Consider the following 16,152-nt stretch of genomic DNA (forward strand, 5'->3'; position numbering starts at 1 on the left):
ACTAGCATTTGCATGTCTATCAAAGTCTTGACTCTTGTCTGCCCATGCATGTTGCCCAAAACTACTGAACGGTTCGCCTGGCCTCGTGGAGGAAAAAAAAACCCCATCCCAATATGCGCCCGAAGAAACAAAGGGTGTGCCTCGCCCCGTCGTACTTTGCGCTACCTGCAGTTGCCAAGGCTTGGGAAATATTTCGGCTGATGCCTGTATCAAAGACTTGTTCCCAACGCATGACTTCGTGCTGGTTTCCCATGCGTCCGCCCCTAATTGGGTACGCGAACTCTCAAATACAACGCTGCGCATTCAACAAATTGGCGTGTTTCCCTCGGCTGGTGCGGCCTAGTGTTCGGATGTGCTCGCGCCGTGCGATAGCAGCAGTAGCCTAACTTCAGCACGACCCGCCGACCTGTTCTTGATGCACCTCGAGGGTATCACCGTCTTGCATTTCGAGCTGGAAAGAGACGTATGTATTAGCGAGGATCCAGGAAAAGTAGCGACGCGTGCCTGATTCACGACTTGGCATGATCCTGCATGAGACTGCAAGCGGGAAACTCACTGCATCGGGAGTGTCTGTGGGCTGGACACGCTGGCCGTCGAAGAGAAATCGGACGGACTGGAGGTTCTTGCCCTGCCGCTCGCAGAAGGCTGTCATGAGTTTCTCGAGCTTTGTTGAGCGTTTGATCTTGAAGAAGACCTCGTTATTGTTGTCCGTAACCTTGATGTTCAGGTGCTCGGTCGACGGGGCAGCGCCCTGGTCGCCCTGAGGAGTACCGTCGTCGGCCATAGCGTTATATAGGGCGCTGATGAAATCGTGAAGTGTCTGTGGCAAGCGCGACGGGAATGGTCAGCGTGGGCGGGGTGATGTGGGAGAATGAGCAAGAGAAGGGCCCGCTGTGACGGGACGAAGACGCACGCTGCGGCATCGTGTAGGCTGGCGAAGAGCGACCACGTATGTGGCGACCACGGGTAGGAGACTTACCAATCTGCGTTGCGTTGTGGGATCGTATAGATGGCGACAGGCGCGAGGGCTTGAGATGCAAGGTTGGCGTGGTGGACAAACACAGCTTGGCGGTGCTGGCCTTTGCCGTCGTCACGAAAGCCTTCACAACGGCGACATCGAGTGGCGGTGGTGGGGCTGCCTTCCCGAGGGTCGCTCGTTGCCCAGGCGCTCAAGTGCTAGGCCACCCTCGAGACCCACAACCCCATGCACCAGGTTGGGAACCTGCGGCCCAGCGTCAGTCTCTCGCTTGGAGCATCCTCGAATTCAGAAGTGCAAAACACATCTCGGGGTAGGAAAGACCACGGCATGGATAGCTAGAGCCGGTCATCATCTGGATCTGGAAGTATAGACACAGAGAAACCGATCCAGGACAAGAGAATGAGTGAACCCTCTCTTAGCCCGACACGGCAAGCTAAATCTGCAACGTAGTGTCGTGGTGACTTTAGGCTCTCGTGGTAGTAAATCGCTTCGCTGGTGCATTACATCACAATCACAGGTGGCCAGCCAGTATCGAGCGGGTCATCGCGCCCTCTGGGTGCATTCTTCCCTGCTTCGCCAGGGTGCTGAAAATCACGTCTGCTCAACAGGCTCTCTCACATACAAACCACCGGCGACTCACCTGCTCGACCCCCGCGTGTTGCCTTGCTCCGTTGCATTGAAAGGGCTGCCCATTTGAATTCAAGACAATGGTCAGATATACCCTCCACGACGCGCCTCTGGACTGCATATGATCCGTCCACAAGCATCAGAACGGCTCTAACGCGCTCATCTGTAGGGCGCAGAAGACGATATTCAGGCGAAGCCGCCGTGTCATCCTCGCGCTGTAAGTCGAGCGCAACTCCCGGCGATCCGTATTTATGCTCATCTTATATTCTCTGACTTTGATCACGAAGTGCGCAATCCAGGGTGAGTGCAAAGACTTGGGTCCAGCCTGCCTGAAACCACATCAAGTTACTCATGCTGTGAGGACACATAGACTGCCTGACCAAGAACTCCTACAACGAGTCGCGATGCCAACATCTGATCGATGCGCTGTACGACTGCTGCGAAGCGTTCTACAAGAAGAACGGGGATGAAGCGCGCACCGTCAGCTGTCCAAAGCCGAGCCTCCTCAGGCTGAAGCTGGCACAAAGGCAGAAGGATTAACAAGAGGAAATGGCAAGCGTGTAGCCGCGTTCTACAAGACACCACGGAGCATAAGCATGTACCACTCATCCGTGATCGCGTAGACCTCTACAGGGAGAGACAGGTCACATTGATGGAGAGCAGAATCGATCTTGGCGATCATTGAGCACGCAGGAGACCTCGATGGATCTGGACAAACATGGAAAGATGTGGTTCGTCCCGAGACTCTAATATGAATGCCGATTCAATGATGAGGAGGAAAGAGAAACAAAAGCCCAAACCATGTGCATGCGGGCAGAGTTTTTATGCCAGAACAGCGCAGTCCCCACCCGGGCCCATGCGCTGTACTGAGAACGCCAGCCACGGGCGTGCAGGTACACGCACTCGCAGCATGGAGCCTGACCACCAATCAAAGGGCGTCGCCCGAGCTCCAGCTTGCAGACCCGCTGCAGCTCGCCCTGTCGCAGGAGCCTCTGCCTCTTCCATGTTGTCTCCATTGTAACTTTGCGCGCCTAGCCAACGACCGCGTTTGTCCGCTTCTCTGCATTGTGGCCGGCGCCGCCTAACAACAGCAGCCGACCTTGTCACGACACAAACTCACTGCGGTCCATCAAACAACAAACATCACACCCCGACGAGCCAGAAACTTCGCGCTCAGACATCTTGCCCGACAGGGCCGAGACCGAGACCCGATCCAGGCCCGCCAGCCTTGCCTGACGATGCAGCTCACAAGCTCACCGGCCTGATTCAAACGCGAGCAACACAAAGAAGCAGGATGGCGCCTCCTCGCACTCGCAGCCGCAAGGCTAGTGCTGCTGCCACCAGCGCCATTGGTGATTGATTTCTAGCTATTTCTTGTGTTGTCCGGCTCCACGTAGTCATGCTAACTGTTATCATTGCTGCTAACCAGATTCGATCGAGAGTGACTCTGGCGACGACTTTGCCCATGACGCCGAACGCTTTGCCAAAGCACTGGATCTGCTGTCGGTTTCGAGACGCTCGCCGACAGAGAAGCGCACCGAGATCCTGCTCCTCGTCGACACTTACTACCAGTATGCCGCCGAGAGGGTTCACATGCTGCGCCAGTCCTTGCGCAGCTCCTCCGAGCATGCCCGTCATCGCTTGGACGACGCCTCCAGCCAAGACTCGATGGATCTCGACGAAATGGAGCAGGGTGCCGATGCCCAAGACATGGCCCAAAGGCAGCAAAAGCTCAAACACTGGGAGCTCGAGGCGCAGACATGGGACATGCTTAGGCGCCTGCTGCCGCTTCGCTTCGCTCACCGCAGCGAAGTGAACAAGTCATTTCGTCGCGACTCTTCGCGGTTCCGCAGCACCGCCGATTTATGGCAAGAATTCATCGAAACTGACACGCTGGCACAAGAGCGCAAGGCCGTACTCGAATCCCTCCAAAGCCACGCGGACACGACAAAATTGGACATTGACGAGCTTGTCAAAGAGTACCAGCAAAGAGCCGATCGTGGCGATATTATTGCCTTTGGGTGGTTGCATACCCGATCTGCTATCAAGTTACACAAAAGCGCAACCGGGTACGCCGGACCCTTGGATCCTCACGCGAGCGAAGGGAGTCAATTGCTTGATTCCAATGGGGCCGACCCTCTGGTTACCCAACTAGACCCAGACGTTGCCACAAGGCAGGGTCGAAAACTTGAGCCACAAGACGCCTATTTCGAGCGGGCAATCTGGCTGGGCTGCTATCACTTGCTACGGCGTGGGCGCAGCATGGACGAGATTCGAGACTGGTGTGTCGAGCGAACCGAGGTCTGGAGAGCCGTCAGTATGTCGGCTATGCCACTGGCGAGGGCAGGGAGCGAACGAACTTCCGCGCAAGATCCGCTGTCAGCTCTACTGTGGCGCCGCACATGCTTCGCGCTGGCGCGGCAAGGTGGCACAGACGATCATGAACGCGCAGTATACGGTATCTTGTCCGGTGACATTCCGAGTGTTGAGAAGATATGTGACGACTGGGACGACCACGTCTTCGCCCACTATAACGCGCTCCTTCGAGCACAATTTGACGCATTCATGATGAATCGCTGCGCCACAGATGCCACGGCATCCATCACACAATCTCTCCCTTCCTTCAATGCCGTTCAGTTCCACGGCGATGCTGCTTCGGCAGCAGAACGTCTTGTTTCAGCTCTGCAGACCAATCCCAAGACCTCTGCAGAAGCTGGGAGCCCGATAAAGGCCCTCCAGGGCGCCATAATCTCCCACAAGTTAGACCAACACATCTTTGAGCTTGGCTTGGCGCTGGGCCAACAAGCCAACGAACATGGTCCCTCGGCCCTCATTCCAAGCTTTGGCGCCCCGAGTACACATGGTGCCGCTACCTCCTTATCTCTTGACAATCACGATGGGCTGCGACTGCTCGCTCACGTCTTCCTCATAGTGTCCAGTTTGGAAGAACTGCAAGGCACCAGGTTGACACAGTCAACAGATCGGCGGAAGGCCCAGGAGAATGTCCTATCAGCATACGTAAGCGCCCTGCGGCTGAACAAGCTGGTCGAGCTCATTCCCCTGTATTGTGCGAAACTGCAGGGTGAACGAGCGTTCTTCACACTCAGCAGGAACATCAGCAAGGTGGACGACACCAACGAACGGCAGATGCTGCTCAGAATCATGGAGAAGCTGGGCATGGACATCGCCAAGTTTGTCGTGTTCCAGCCCTCGTCTCTCTTGCAACAGCACCCTCTAGATGTTGAAACCCAAGGACCGGCGCTGGGTAGACTGTCTATCTTCCTGTCTGAGCCTCCGTCACTGAAATATGGCCGGCCGCTGAAGCCGGACTTCTTTGGCGAGCTCCCTGATCAACTGAACGACGTTGATGAACAACTCATCCAGTCACTGGAGTGGTTCCTGCTTGTTGACGGCTTATGGGACGAGATTTTCCATTTCGGAACTGCCATTTACAAGCGGTTTCTTAGTAAGTTCATACTCCGCGCTCTCACCCTCACTTTGTCCTTTCGATAGCAAACCCCCATCACCTAGTCTGAGAGTCTAACCTGTGTACAGGGAGCTTTAACCTTCATGCCGCTCGTGCACTGGCTGATCGTGTGCCCTGTTCTGCCATCTTCCAGAGGAAGGCTGGCGTCAACGTGTCCGACGACAAAGACATTTCATGGTTCGAGGAGATTCGCCTGAGCGCCTCGAACGGTGTCTTGGAAGATAGCGAACTTAATGATGATGACATCGTCACCGCACGTAACTTCTTCGAAATGGAGTGTCTTGTAAGGACACTGGATGCGATGGAAACCGTCGCCTCCAGCGAAGGTTTGGCGCGAGAGTATGTCTATAACCCTTCTCCTCGAATCCAGAGTCAGACACTAACCGAGAGCCCTTTTTTACAGATCGACCGAGGAAATGAAGCTCAATCGAGAATTCTGGGCCCAGGTGGGCGAATCTGTGAAACAAGTCAAGAGCTTCATTCAACCTGTATTGAACCAGTGGCTGATGGAGAGCATTGAAGGTAAGATCTCACGTCTCCAGCCTGGATTGCTGTCAATTCGTAAGGCACTGACCCTCTTTGACAGTGGACGAGGACTACTCTGGTCTTCGCGAGGCATACATCCCTGAAGTAGTCATTGGCTACGTGAGCGTGCTGCACTTCGCAGGCACAAGCCTATCTCGCGACAACCTCCTAGAGTGCATGGAGCTTGCGGCAACGATAGCAAGAAAGGACGCGGATGTGCAGGACGTGCTCATGAAATGCGGTCGCATGAAAGAAATTGTTGAAGGCTTCGCGAACTGCAGCAAGGCCCTTGCTATCAGCGGTGGCGACAAGAAGGGATCTGGAGGCGGTAGTAAGAGGATGCGTGAGATGGGTTGGACTCGGGAGCTGTGGACAGTAAGACGGTGAAGAGATAGCGAACTCGTCCTTGGTGGGAAGAAGATCTACTAGAAGCTGCACGTCCTGGTCAAGTTGCGTGCATTAATACTAGACTTGCGCAATTGAAGTTGTGGCTCCCTTCGGTTTGTCGGCCGGCAAAGGAGAGCATGGAAAAGCCACGAGGTCGGGAAGCTTGGCACTACGACATGGCATGGCGGATCGCTTGAAGAACGAAGAATGATTGTCCCGAGTATAACACGTATTTTGCAAGGGCAGCGGAGCGAGTCTATATTGTGAACAACGATATAATAAATTGATGATGACCGGGACAATACTGTGACGTAGCGCAAGTGCCGCGAAGGCTATCTCCCTTGGCATGTGTGGGGATCAGCTATCGGCATTGTGGGGTGTTAGGCTTCCAGGGAACGGCCAGGACTTTGAACTCGTTCCAGACCACCATCAATCAGTGAATGGTAGGGGAATTCGTCGAGCCTGCCAGATCACACCTCTCATCGAAGACGAGGCCAATATCATCCCACGCATTCCGGTTTCCAATCTTTGATGGCCATGTACACGCCCACACCGCCGCCACCTGTCCTGCCTCCCAAGCCCACCAGCCATGATGTGTCCAGGCTAAGCACACCTGCCTCAGGCACACCACCACGACCTTCGCCCATCCCCGAAGGGATTCTGAGCTCTGTGGATGGTGGCCGGTACAGCCATGGAGATGCATCTGGACTCATCCCGGCGCCTTCAAGAGCCGGCCCCGCCGTTCAAACTGTTGTTCCTGACCCTGGTGACAAGTGGCTGCCCAAGGTGCTTGAAGATAAGTCGTAAGTCCCAATCGGAAGGCATATCAACTTGCTTGGGCGCTTATGAGAACCCATTGGCTAACGTTGGAAACAGTAAGCAAGACCTTGCTGAGATCCTTGGGAATCCAAACCTGCTGCAGACTCTCACGCGCGCATCGTCTGCAGTCCATCCGTCCCTGGCGGCTACTGACGAAGCTCTCTTGGCCGCACTGGACGAGAACATTGGGTTAGCGAACCATCTGCTCGAGCTGGAAACTCGTTTGACGCACCAAAGGTCATCAACACAGGCACAGCTACTGTCTACACACGCGCTTGAGAGGCAGTGGCGCCAGAAGCAGGCGGAGATGGACCATGCACTAGAGCCCTTTGCTGCACCATCTCTCTACCAGCAGCTCATGCAAAGCCTCCAGGAGCAGGAAATGATCTGCCAGGCCATGGAGGAGAGCTTTCTGGAAGGTGATGGCAGCGGCCTGGCGACAGAGCGGGAGACGCTCGATTGGGTCCGCAAGTACCGCGAGGCCAAGAAGCTTTACTACCTGCGGCAGGAGCGCAAGGAGAGATGGAATGAACGGCGCGTCGGCGGGTGGCGGTGAGATCAAGCGATAGCGGGCCACGAGCACTTTACTGCAGGTGGACATTCTCGCCCTTCCCTCTCACGGCATCATTGTGGCATCCTTTAGCAACCCTTGGCATGCGACAAATAGTCCAAACAGGCGACACTCGTTCAGGGAGGGTCATTACAAGGAAAGACAAAGTGGCAGGTCAACCATCAACTCGCTCGTTGGCCTCGTAAGGCATACGACCGCATTTGCAAGGGACATATGCTGCGCGCCATTGCCGGTCAACAGAGCTTTGCGGCTTGAGACAATCATCCGCGCCTATCTGATCGTTCAACTTACTTTTTTTCTACCTTGTCGTGGCGCTGTTGCCCAGGTCCTCATAGACGGAACTTTCATCAGTTCGTGGGTACACCAGGATGCATTCGCTCCCGAACTTCGGCTGCCCACATCCGTCCTTGCGATCTCGGCCACGTTCGGTCATGGCAATGGTTGAATCGGGGCAGAAGCTGGAGGGAGCCTGGTTGAGCTGAGGTCTTGTCACGGTGCTGGTCTGCGAGGCCGTCCCGCATGACGCCCGCATGGTGGCCGTTTCCAAGTTAGAGATGGACCAAACAGGAGGAAACATCCCACCATAGGCATGTCGGTCGTTGACCGATGATACGAAGCAGTGCCGGTGTGTTCGTCAGCTGTAAACCTAATCGCATGACGTGACGAAGGCGTATCCCTGGCCAACGATTGTAAACCTGACCCAAGTCCTCTCAACGGCTTTGCCTTGTGACATTGTCTACATCCGATTATTGCAAGCACGCATGTAGGTGCTATCATACGAGAGGCATGAGAAACATGATTTTGATGGCATGATTATGTTTCAAAGGATGATGTGTTATCATGGAGACAGCCAAAAGAAAGCTCATCTGGCCGTAGCTCAAAGAGCCGCCGATCCATTCGGGCCGACTTGTCTTCGCGCCGACATAGATACGGCCAGGCCTCTCGCTGGCGCATCATCTGCTGACTTGAAGTACTGTACTTTCCAAAAGTACCGGCCATAGCTTACCGTTGATAGCTACATGTGCTATCCTAGTTTGATGTCGCAACACTCGTCGCAGGAAACAGGGTGAGTGTGCGGCTATGAAGGATAGTGGGGAGGGAGAGCAAACTACTCCAAGCTCGGATCTCGGGGCCTGCACTACTGCCGATCTTGCCAGCAGAGTCGTGGCCATGGAGTTTCCTCGCTGTGAATGAGTTCTGCTGGACTTGCCACTTGTCACGGCCGGAGGTCATGCCGCAGGGTGGATTGTCCTAGCGCAAGGCACGCTGAACGAAGACAGTTCTGTGCTGCACAGGTGCATGTTGTTGCGCCCACTGAGACTCTCTCGTGCATCACGTCACATGTGATATGTCGCCATAGATAAGGCGCGCGAAGACCTTTTGGTTCGAGCCAGACTTGACCAGACCTGACTAGACAGCAGACCACAGTGTACCAAGCCGTGATGCCGTCCACCACAGTCTGGGGTTTGATTTAGCTACGGGCATGAGTCAGGCAGGGCACGGCTTGGCGACCAGGGCCTCCATCGCCGAGCTGTGCCTAATTATCGATAATTACATGCTTTCGCCGACCATGATTTGTGAGCGTGGATGACGAGGCAGAGGAAGGAGCCGGGCCGTGGTGATGTGGCTCCACGTGCCCGTGAGGAGGGAAATGGTGGCCATCATGTCATGTCGCGGTGCAGAGCCTGCGAGAGTGCGCATAGCGCCGCCGAGGGACGGCCGGCGGCCCCAGGCGAGGCGTGGCATGGCGTGGCAGGCTCGGCAGAGGAGAAGGACCCTTTGTGGGCGGCCGTGGAGGAGAGCGCACCAGCGGCCCCAGCTTGCCTGCTTTTGTAAGGTGGTGTCGGAGTGCTGCAACGCTGGAGGCGGAGTGTGCAGCCCGCGCCGTAGTAAGGCCGGGGTGCGCCAAGGGCCGCAGCGGGGCTTGCCTGGGCAGAGCCAATCAGCAGCCAGGCCGTCGTCATCCGCACTGTACGCCGCTCCCGCGGCCATCCGAGCCGGCTGGGCCGTCCTGGCCAGGCCGCACGCACTGTCCCCAGGCCACAGCGTCTCGACTGCTCGACGCGGGGGCACCTCCCGACGGCTGATGCTCGGGCCAATTGGGTTCCCTCGGCCCCTCTGCGGCGCCCTCGCAAGGAATCAAGGCCCGATTTGCCAGTCTTGCTCTCCCAGGTAAGCGCCCCCACTCTGCCCGCCCGTGTCAAAGTGCGCTCTCACGCCCGTCCCGGGCACTCTGCTCTGAGCACTCGTCCACCTCCGCCGCCTGTCCGCCCAGCGCTCCGCGCTCTCACTGCCTCCTTGCCCACTGTTCCCTTCACCACCACCACCGCCACCCTCATACCACACAACTTACAGCACCATCACCGCGCCACCTAGCGCCCTGACCTCCCGCGACGACATTCCCTCCGCCATCGACGCCGCAAACACAGCTGCCTCACGCTCGAAACGCTCACCCCGGTCACTCGTTGTCTATTCTCCGGCTCCTTGCTCATCATACCTGCACCACAACAGACAGCAGCAGCAACTCAGCAGCAACCCACACCGCGTCGCCCTCATGTTCCAATAATGCTGCCGCTGCGCTCCCGCGTTGCCATTTCCGTCGCCTCCGCCTCTGCGTAGTCCGACGTACGCCTCCCGTCGTCGAGCTCCATCAGCACTGCCATTTTCCCGTGAACTGGCATCACGACCGTCCTTGCTGGTGCGGCCGGCTCGCGTGATTCGCAGTCACCACCATGGATACCCAACATGCGCCCGAGTTCGCCTCGGAGCGCTATTTTGATAAGCTCAAGAGGCTCAGCGAGGTCAAGGATGGCGCCCACGAAAATGTGGCTCATCACTCCCTCGATGCCTCAGCCCAGTCGTCGTCCACATTTATCCTTCCCATCCAGGCACGCTCTCGGTCTCCAGAGCATGCCGGTCATGATTCTCACAAGGCCGAAAAACGCCGCAACAATTTCAGCTTCCGCTCGATATTACCGTCACGTTCGTCTGTCGAGCATGATATCCGACGGCTGTCGACCGAGTCCATCCTCAAACCCCAGAGGTTCGTCCTATTCCTCAAACGATCAATCTGGGTGCAGGTGCATGTTGTCATATGCTAACCCTTTTCGCCGCTTCAGAACCTTCGACCAACTATTTCTTGCGCTACCAAACGAGCTGCAGATACAAGTCATCGCCGCCCTTCCGTTATCAGATGTTTTGAGCCTGCGCACCGCTTCAAGGGCGTGGCATACCATGATCACCACGAATGAGCTGCCCATCGCTCGCTATCACCTCGAACATCACGTACCAGCATACGCCAAGCGCTTATACCCCGTCACTCAGCCCAGTGAGATCCGGCTGCACTACCTCTGCGGCATATGGCATCGTTTACACGTGGCCGCAAAATTGGCCTTCCTCATATCCGAGCGTGTGACGAAGGAGATATTCCTCAGGGAGACAGAGGCACAACGCCTTGAATTTGCGCCACAGAACGAGCGCATGCGGCGAAGGTTGATCCCTCTTCTATTCACAATGTTCCACTTCTTCGAAACCTACCGCACCCTACACCTGGACTACATCAAAGAGCACGGTCACGGACTTGCCCATGAGCCGTATACAATGAACCCAATTGAGGTTAGAATCATGAACATGTACGACGACCAAACACTATTACGTGTTCACCAGGTTTTTCCGCTTGTCGTATCATCCTTTTGCCGCCGGCTGCGCCCGCCTTCATACGCTGGCCGGCTAGAGCGGTCTATTCGTGGTTACCTGAAGGACCCTCCCTCAGATAACGTGTACGTGGCAGCCATGTGTGTTGGAGGCATGCGACAAGTCGAAAAGTTCTGGGAAATCAAGGGCTACAATTCGCGGCGTGGGGCGATAGACAACTGGTTCACCTCCATTATGCGCGAGCCAGCCGAGCCAGCCACTAAGCCACGGCGATTCATGTCTCTTGGTCGCAAATTCTCCAACATGCATATCGGAGACATTCGAGAAGGATCAGAGATACCGACCTCTGGCAGGTTCCGCCGAGGATCGGATGCGGCTCGCCGCAACAGTGATGCATCGGCTTCTAGTGTGTGGGACAGCACCATATTCGATTCCAGCTTACTAGCCGGAATGCCCATGGGTCCATTGTCGCGCGATCAGCTGCGACTACTTCTTCCCGAGCTTCCACTTTTGCAACAAATCTGGCTTCCAACTGCGGAAGCCTTGATTGCGCAACGACAGATTGTCTCGCGACCAGAAGATATCAAGCGCAACGCGCAAGTTCTTCTTGAGCTCATTCGCGAAGACGGCGCCGCCGAGGAGGACGCTTGGTGGTACGGGCAAGCAGCACCGGACTCTGTGCGACCCCCACTGGAGGCCATCGAGGAGGATCCAATTGAGTAAGGCAAGCCAGGTGCTTCTACTGCCCCTTTTTCTTGCCATGTGTCGGCATTCTACTATCGAATTCGAAAAAGAAAGACCAGAGCGCAATATAGATCTGTCGGCACAGGCAAACCTATCCGGCGTTCCTCACGGCACACTTCTGTTGGGGACTAGTTTTCTGTCATGGCCACATTTTCAGCGAGTTGGTCGGAGTTCAAGGGGTTTGGAGCAATCTCGTTACATTTTTGAGCCGCTCTTTGGCTTACCCATGAAAGCGTTCTTCCTGTTATTCTTTGTCTGGGCGGCTATCACATGCGCTCGCAGCAGGTTTCTTTTGTCAGATGCGCCATTGTATAGGCGCACCTCCTGTATGCATTTACATATGGCCGGAAAGGATGCGGCCGGTGGACTGATTTCATATCACAAGCACAACGAACTTGTCATCAGAGATATCCCTTTCTTCAGCCAATAAACATTATCGCAGTAGCGATACTTCCCACCCATAGTTGCCAAACACTGAATTGTTCCGCCTTGGTTCATGCGTGTCTATCGTCGGGGCGTGTGGACTGAGCTCGAGGACTTCCTAGCAGTGGTGAAAAACAAAAGCACAGTCCACACTGCTACATTCCTTCTCGCGCTCTCTGCTCGTGTGCTCCGTCAATAATCATTGGCTCCGTCCCCTGGACATCCATGCTCTCACTCATCTCATAGAGTCACGCCATCACGTATAAGGCATAAGGCATGGAGGCCAATGCTGCCGGGGTTGTTTCAACAGTCACCAAAGGCAAAATCGTCAAGCTGTTGATGGAAAAATACCAGAGAGCGCGGGAGTTCCACCGACGGACGGATCCTTCCAAGTCTCGCAAGACTTAATTGACGTAGTTCAGCAATCACGTTCGATCGTGGATATTTGATCGCAATAAATAGATCCACTCATATGCAATTGTTGACCTCTGTTGTATATTGGATATTTCATTACGTCGTAGAACTCGTGATCGTTACGCGTGCCACCTATTTTGGTGGTTACCTGGCGCAAGACTGGCATGCGCCATGAAACTATTCATATCCGAGGGGGCGGAATAGCTAGAATGTCCAGAATTTCTCCCAGTTCTTTGCAATGTCGCCTCGTCTCCCAAATGGAGGTCATATGTCGAGCTATTGATCTGCAATCCGTTATGTCCGTTCGTGTGGCCTAAACCCTGCAGGTCAAACAGGTGCGAGTCGGAGAAATCCCCGAAAGAGTGAGCCAGATTTTGAAGCGCGTTAGGTTCATGACCAGAAGAAACTTCTGCCCCGTTTGGCCGATAGAGATCTGTTTCGATTGCCGGTGCCAAAGGAGTTCCTTGTGGTGGGCCGGAAGCGCCACCGTGTGATAATGTGGATCGATCATCGTAGGTGTCGGTGTGCGCAGACAACATGGGAGGACTTCCGTGCGGGCCTGTCCCAAAACGTGGTGAACCGGCACCTTGATGATTTGTGATCGAACTGCCCGAAGACCTGCTGTGGAGACGGTGCTGCTGCTGGTTCTTTTGCTGGGCTTGCTGCCCGAGAGAGACAGGATGCGTTGGTCTGGCTCCTGAAGGAGTCGTTGAAGCTTTGTCATTATTCTGGCTCTGTGGCAGGTTATGTCGTTGTTTCTTTGACTGGGAAGTGCGAGACTGAGACAAGCCAGCTGCCACTTGTGCCGCTGTGTTCTTTGGTCGAGGGGGGGCGACCGTCTGTTGGCCTGCAACAGAGGCTGATTGCTCACGCGGAAGACTTTCCATCAACCGACGGCTCTGGTCCCCGCGATCCTCACGGATTCGTGTCGTATTTGCAGGATTATTCACACTCGACCTCGAGAGGTAACGTGGGATGGCTTGCCGGGCCTGCTGCCCATGCCCAGAACCCTGAACCAACTGGGCCGTCTGCGTGCTGGGACCAATATTCGTACTCTGGCCGGCGATGTTTATAGAGTTGGTCGATTCTTCGAGCTCACTATGGATCTGTGCCTCAACAGTAGAACCCGTTCGATGGGAAACTGTCTTGGTGCTGCGAGGTCGCTTCGTCTTGGGAACAGCGGGTACGTCCGCGACTACATGAGCATCTAAATGCCCTTCGCTATAAGGACTTTGTGATATTGGTGCTGATGAAAGCGGTTCTTGAAGTCTGCTGATTCCTGCTGGCACTACGGCAACGTTTGCAGAAGGCGGATGTGCTTCTTGCGCTACTTGTCGTTTCCTCTTCCTTCCATTTGGTGTGTGCGAGAGAGAATTCTCAGTCAGGATATAATTGCTCTTGTCAGCAGATACTCCAGAGCCTGTGATTGGGGTAGAACGGGTGCTCTCCAAAGTAATGTCGTGGCTGCCGGGCACTTGAGTCGCACCAAGCGCATGTTCATGAGTGCGGCTGTCTTGTGGCGTACTGTCCGTCGCGCTCTTGTGTACGCCTCTAGCTGCATGAGGTGGCTGTATACTTTGGTCCTTCGCTGCCGTTGCAGGTAGTGCAGTGCGTGGCAGGTCAGTTGATGCTAGCTGCGGCTCTACCATGTTCCGAGACTCAAATTGAGCCGACGCGATGCTTGGGTTGTGCTGAGTTTGTGCCGGAATAACGTCATGGAGGTTCTCCTTGGGTTTATTTTTTGACCCCTTCGGCCTACCACGCTTCCTGGGCGCCGTTGGAACTATCTGATCTGATTGTGTCGTAGCATGTGCGGCTTCTATGGCACGAGATACCTGACTTTCATTTGTCGTTATTTGGGCCTCGGCGTTTGTGCCTGTAGGATAATCCGCAGAAGCTTCACGGTCCTGTGAATTGTCTGGTCTCTCCGCTGGACCAACACGCGAGCTCGTAGGAGCAATGGCGTGCTTATGTGCAGACTTGAGGGGGCCCTTTTTTATGCCTTTATCGCAGCGTACCTTGGATGCTTTGCTTCCTTTTGGTCGGCCCCTGGGCCGCTTCACAGGAGGTGTTACCTGCTCCACGAGTGGTGCTGTGACTGGCCGAGCGGCGGGCGCCTCCGGGGCACTGGGCTCTGGGGCTCTGAGCACTGGCCTTCGAGGCTGCTCCAGGTTTGGGAAAATCTCGGAAACCCAGCCTACAAAAAGTGATCCCGGACCATTTGCTTCACCGCTGTCTGGAAAACAACCGTCAGCAGGTGGTGGCGCTTCCGGTATGCCTCCAAAGAAAGCAAGAGCTTTACAGAGTTGGTCAACAACGGTAGCTGGTGGCAGGGTACGAAGCAATGTGAGTAACCGAGCCTGTTCGGATTTGACTTCTCGTGGCGTTAGGGGTAGCATTATCAGTTCTTGGTCGCTGCTCGGCAGCCAGGCAGTCGGGGCTGGGATAATCGGATGTGCTGCTGCTGCAGGTAGCTGCTGAACCTGTGACGGGGTTGAGCTGGCATACTGCTTGAGCCCCGTGGGCTTGGGATAATTGGCTCGGCGGTGGTGGGAAACATAGGAAGATGTTGAAGCAAGCTTGGCCTGCAAGGCCGTGCCTTCGCTCGTCCGTTTGGCTGCAGCGTCACGTCCCTTGCTCTTGGGGTGACTGTTGACGTCCATGTGCATCACGGAGAAGTTGCCGCTGAGATCCCCAGAGACGCCCTTGAGCTTGCTTGGAACTGGATCGCGAACTCGGCCATCGCGTGGGTATAGACGAGCATCCGAGTTAAGGAAAGTGGCGGGAGAGGCGATACGTGCGGCAGTTGTGATGACCGTGGACCTGCCCATGCTATGAGGAGTGCTGGACGGTTCGCCCGACAGAGATGCGGTCGCTTCAGGCGAGGCGAGCTGGCGGGTGACTGCAAGAGCAGGGGATGTCGTCGGAGTTGCGACGCTGGACGAGGAGCGGCGCGAGGGCGGAGTCTGGACACTGTTCGCGTGCCCATCGCCAGCTGAGATATCTGGCAGAACGACAGCGCGAGAGGCTAGGAGGTACTAGTCAGCACGCCGTTGAGCGGCAGAGCATAGAGGCGTGCTTACCAGGCAGCGCTGCCATTGTCGCGGTTGTCTACGTGGTATGGAGCGCGACTATCAGTCCGCAGCTCAAGGCGTTATAAGAGCGACAATCATGTCGCGAGGACGAGAAGCAAGTCGCTCGAGCCGAAGCCCCGTGTCGCGTCGTCATTCGCAGCAGAAGGGCGCAAAAGTGTGGGTGGTGATGGCGCTCGCGTCGTGCATTGTTGCTCGTCAGCATAACCTCGTGGGTTACACCAGGGCTTCAACCACTTGCACTCATGCCTTCCTATGGTGCACATAAAAGCTCGAGGTCTAGGCGGCTGAAGGCTCAGATGCACTGCCCCCTCACTCACTGGAACCCCAACTTTGGCACCTTGGAGAGCTACCGGAGTGCTGCAGGCCAGGCTAACTTGCTACATGGTACGCTAGCGTGGTCCTGGTCTCTCCTGCCTGCTTAAGTGCC

The 16,152-nt window shown here is 55.7% G+C and overlaps 6 protein-coding genes across 6 annotated transcripts; 4 read left to right on the forward strand and 2 right to left on the reverse strand.

Moving 5' to 3' along the window:
• Positions 1-388: 388 nt before the first annotated feature.
• Positions 389-784, reverse strand: B0I36DRAFT_248606 (ubiquitin-related domain-containing protein; the record flags this gene model as incomplete). The annotated part of the gene is made up of 2 exons (XM_046150401.1): positions 389-451; positions 557-784. 2 exons carry the CDS (start codon positions 782-784, stop codon positions 389-391), a joined length of 291 nt encoding a protein of 96 aa, XP_046009571.1.
• Positions 785-1,975: 1,191 nt separating this feature from the next.
• Positions 1,976-2,146, forward strand: B0I36DRAFT_248466 (uncharacterized protein; the record flags this gene model as incomplete). The annotated part of the gene is made up of 1 exon (XM_046150387.1): positions 1,976-2,146. A coding segment is annotated over one exon (171 nt), but the record flags the coding sequence as incomplete, so codon positions are not given.
• A 476-nt stretch (positions 2,147-2,622) lies between these two features.
• Positions 2,623-6,295, forward strand: B0I36DRAFT_330484 (nuclear pore protein 84/107). Its single transcript, XM_046154843.1, has 5 exons — positions 2,623-2,958; positions 3,036-5,072; positions 5,162-5,432; positions 5,497-5,615; positions 5,680-6,295. Exons 1-5 carry the CDS (start codon positions 2,901-2,903, stop codon positions 6,003-6,005), a joined length of 2,811 nt encoding a protein of 936 aa, XP_046009573.1. The 5' UTR covers positions 2,623-2,900; the 3' UTR covers positions 6,006-6,295.
• A 247-nt stretch (positions 6,296-6,542) lies between these two features.
• B0I36DRAFT_248540 (uncharacterized protein) lies at positions 6,543-7,380 on the forward strand (the record flags this gene model as incomplete). The annotated part of the gene is made up of 2 exons (XM_046150393.1): positions 6,543-6,808; positions 6,882-7,380. The coding sequence occupies 2 exons, from the start codon at positions 6,543-6,545 to the stop codon at positions 7,378-7,380; spliced, it is 765 nt and encodes a 254-aa protein (XP_046009574.1).
• A 2,747-nt stretch (positions 7,381-10,127) lies between these two features.
• Positions 10,128-11,772, forward strand: B0I36DRAFT_248918 (uncharacterized protein; the record flags this gene model as incomplete). The annotated part of the gene is made up of 2 exons (XM_046150424.1): positions 10,128-10,438; positions 10,515-11,772. 2 exons carry the CDS (start codon positions 10,128-10,130, stop codon positions 11,770-11,772), a joined length of 1,569 nt encoding a protein of 522 aa, XP_046009575.1.
• Positions 11,773-14,827: 3,055 nt separating this feature from the next.
• Positions 14,828-15,949, reverse strand: B0I36DRAFT_386637 (uncharacterized protein; the record flags this gene model as incomplete). The annotated part of the gene is made up of 3 exons (XM_046161122.1): positions 15,714-15,949; positions 14,933-15,658; positions 14,828-14,862 (listed from the first exon to the last, which is right to left on the reverse strand). Exons 1-3 carry the CDS (start codon positions 15,727-15,729, stop codon positions 14,828-14,830), a joined length of 777 nt encoding a protein of 258 aa, XP_046009576.1. The 5' UTR covers positions 15,730-15,949.
• Positions 15,950-16,152: the final 203 nt, after the last annotated feature.

This window comes from Microdochium trichocladiopsis (genome assembly GCF_020744255.1).
Source record: "Microdochium trichocladiopsis strain MPI-CAGE-CH-0230 chromosome Unknown B0I36scaffold_8, whole genome shotgun sequence".
Taxonomy (NCBI): domain Eukaryota; kingdom Fungi; phylum Ascomycota; class Sordariomycetes; order Xylariales; family Microdochiaceae; genus Microdochium; species Microdochium trichocladiopsis.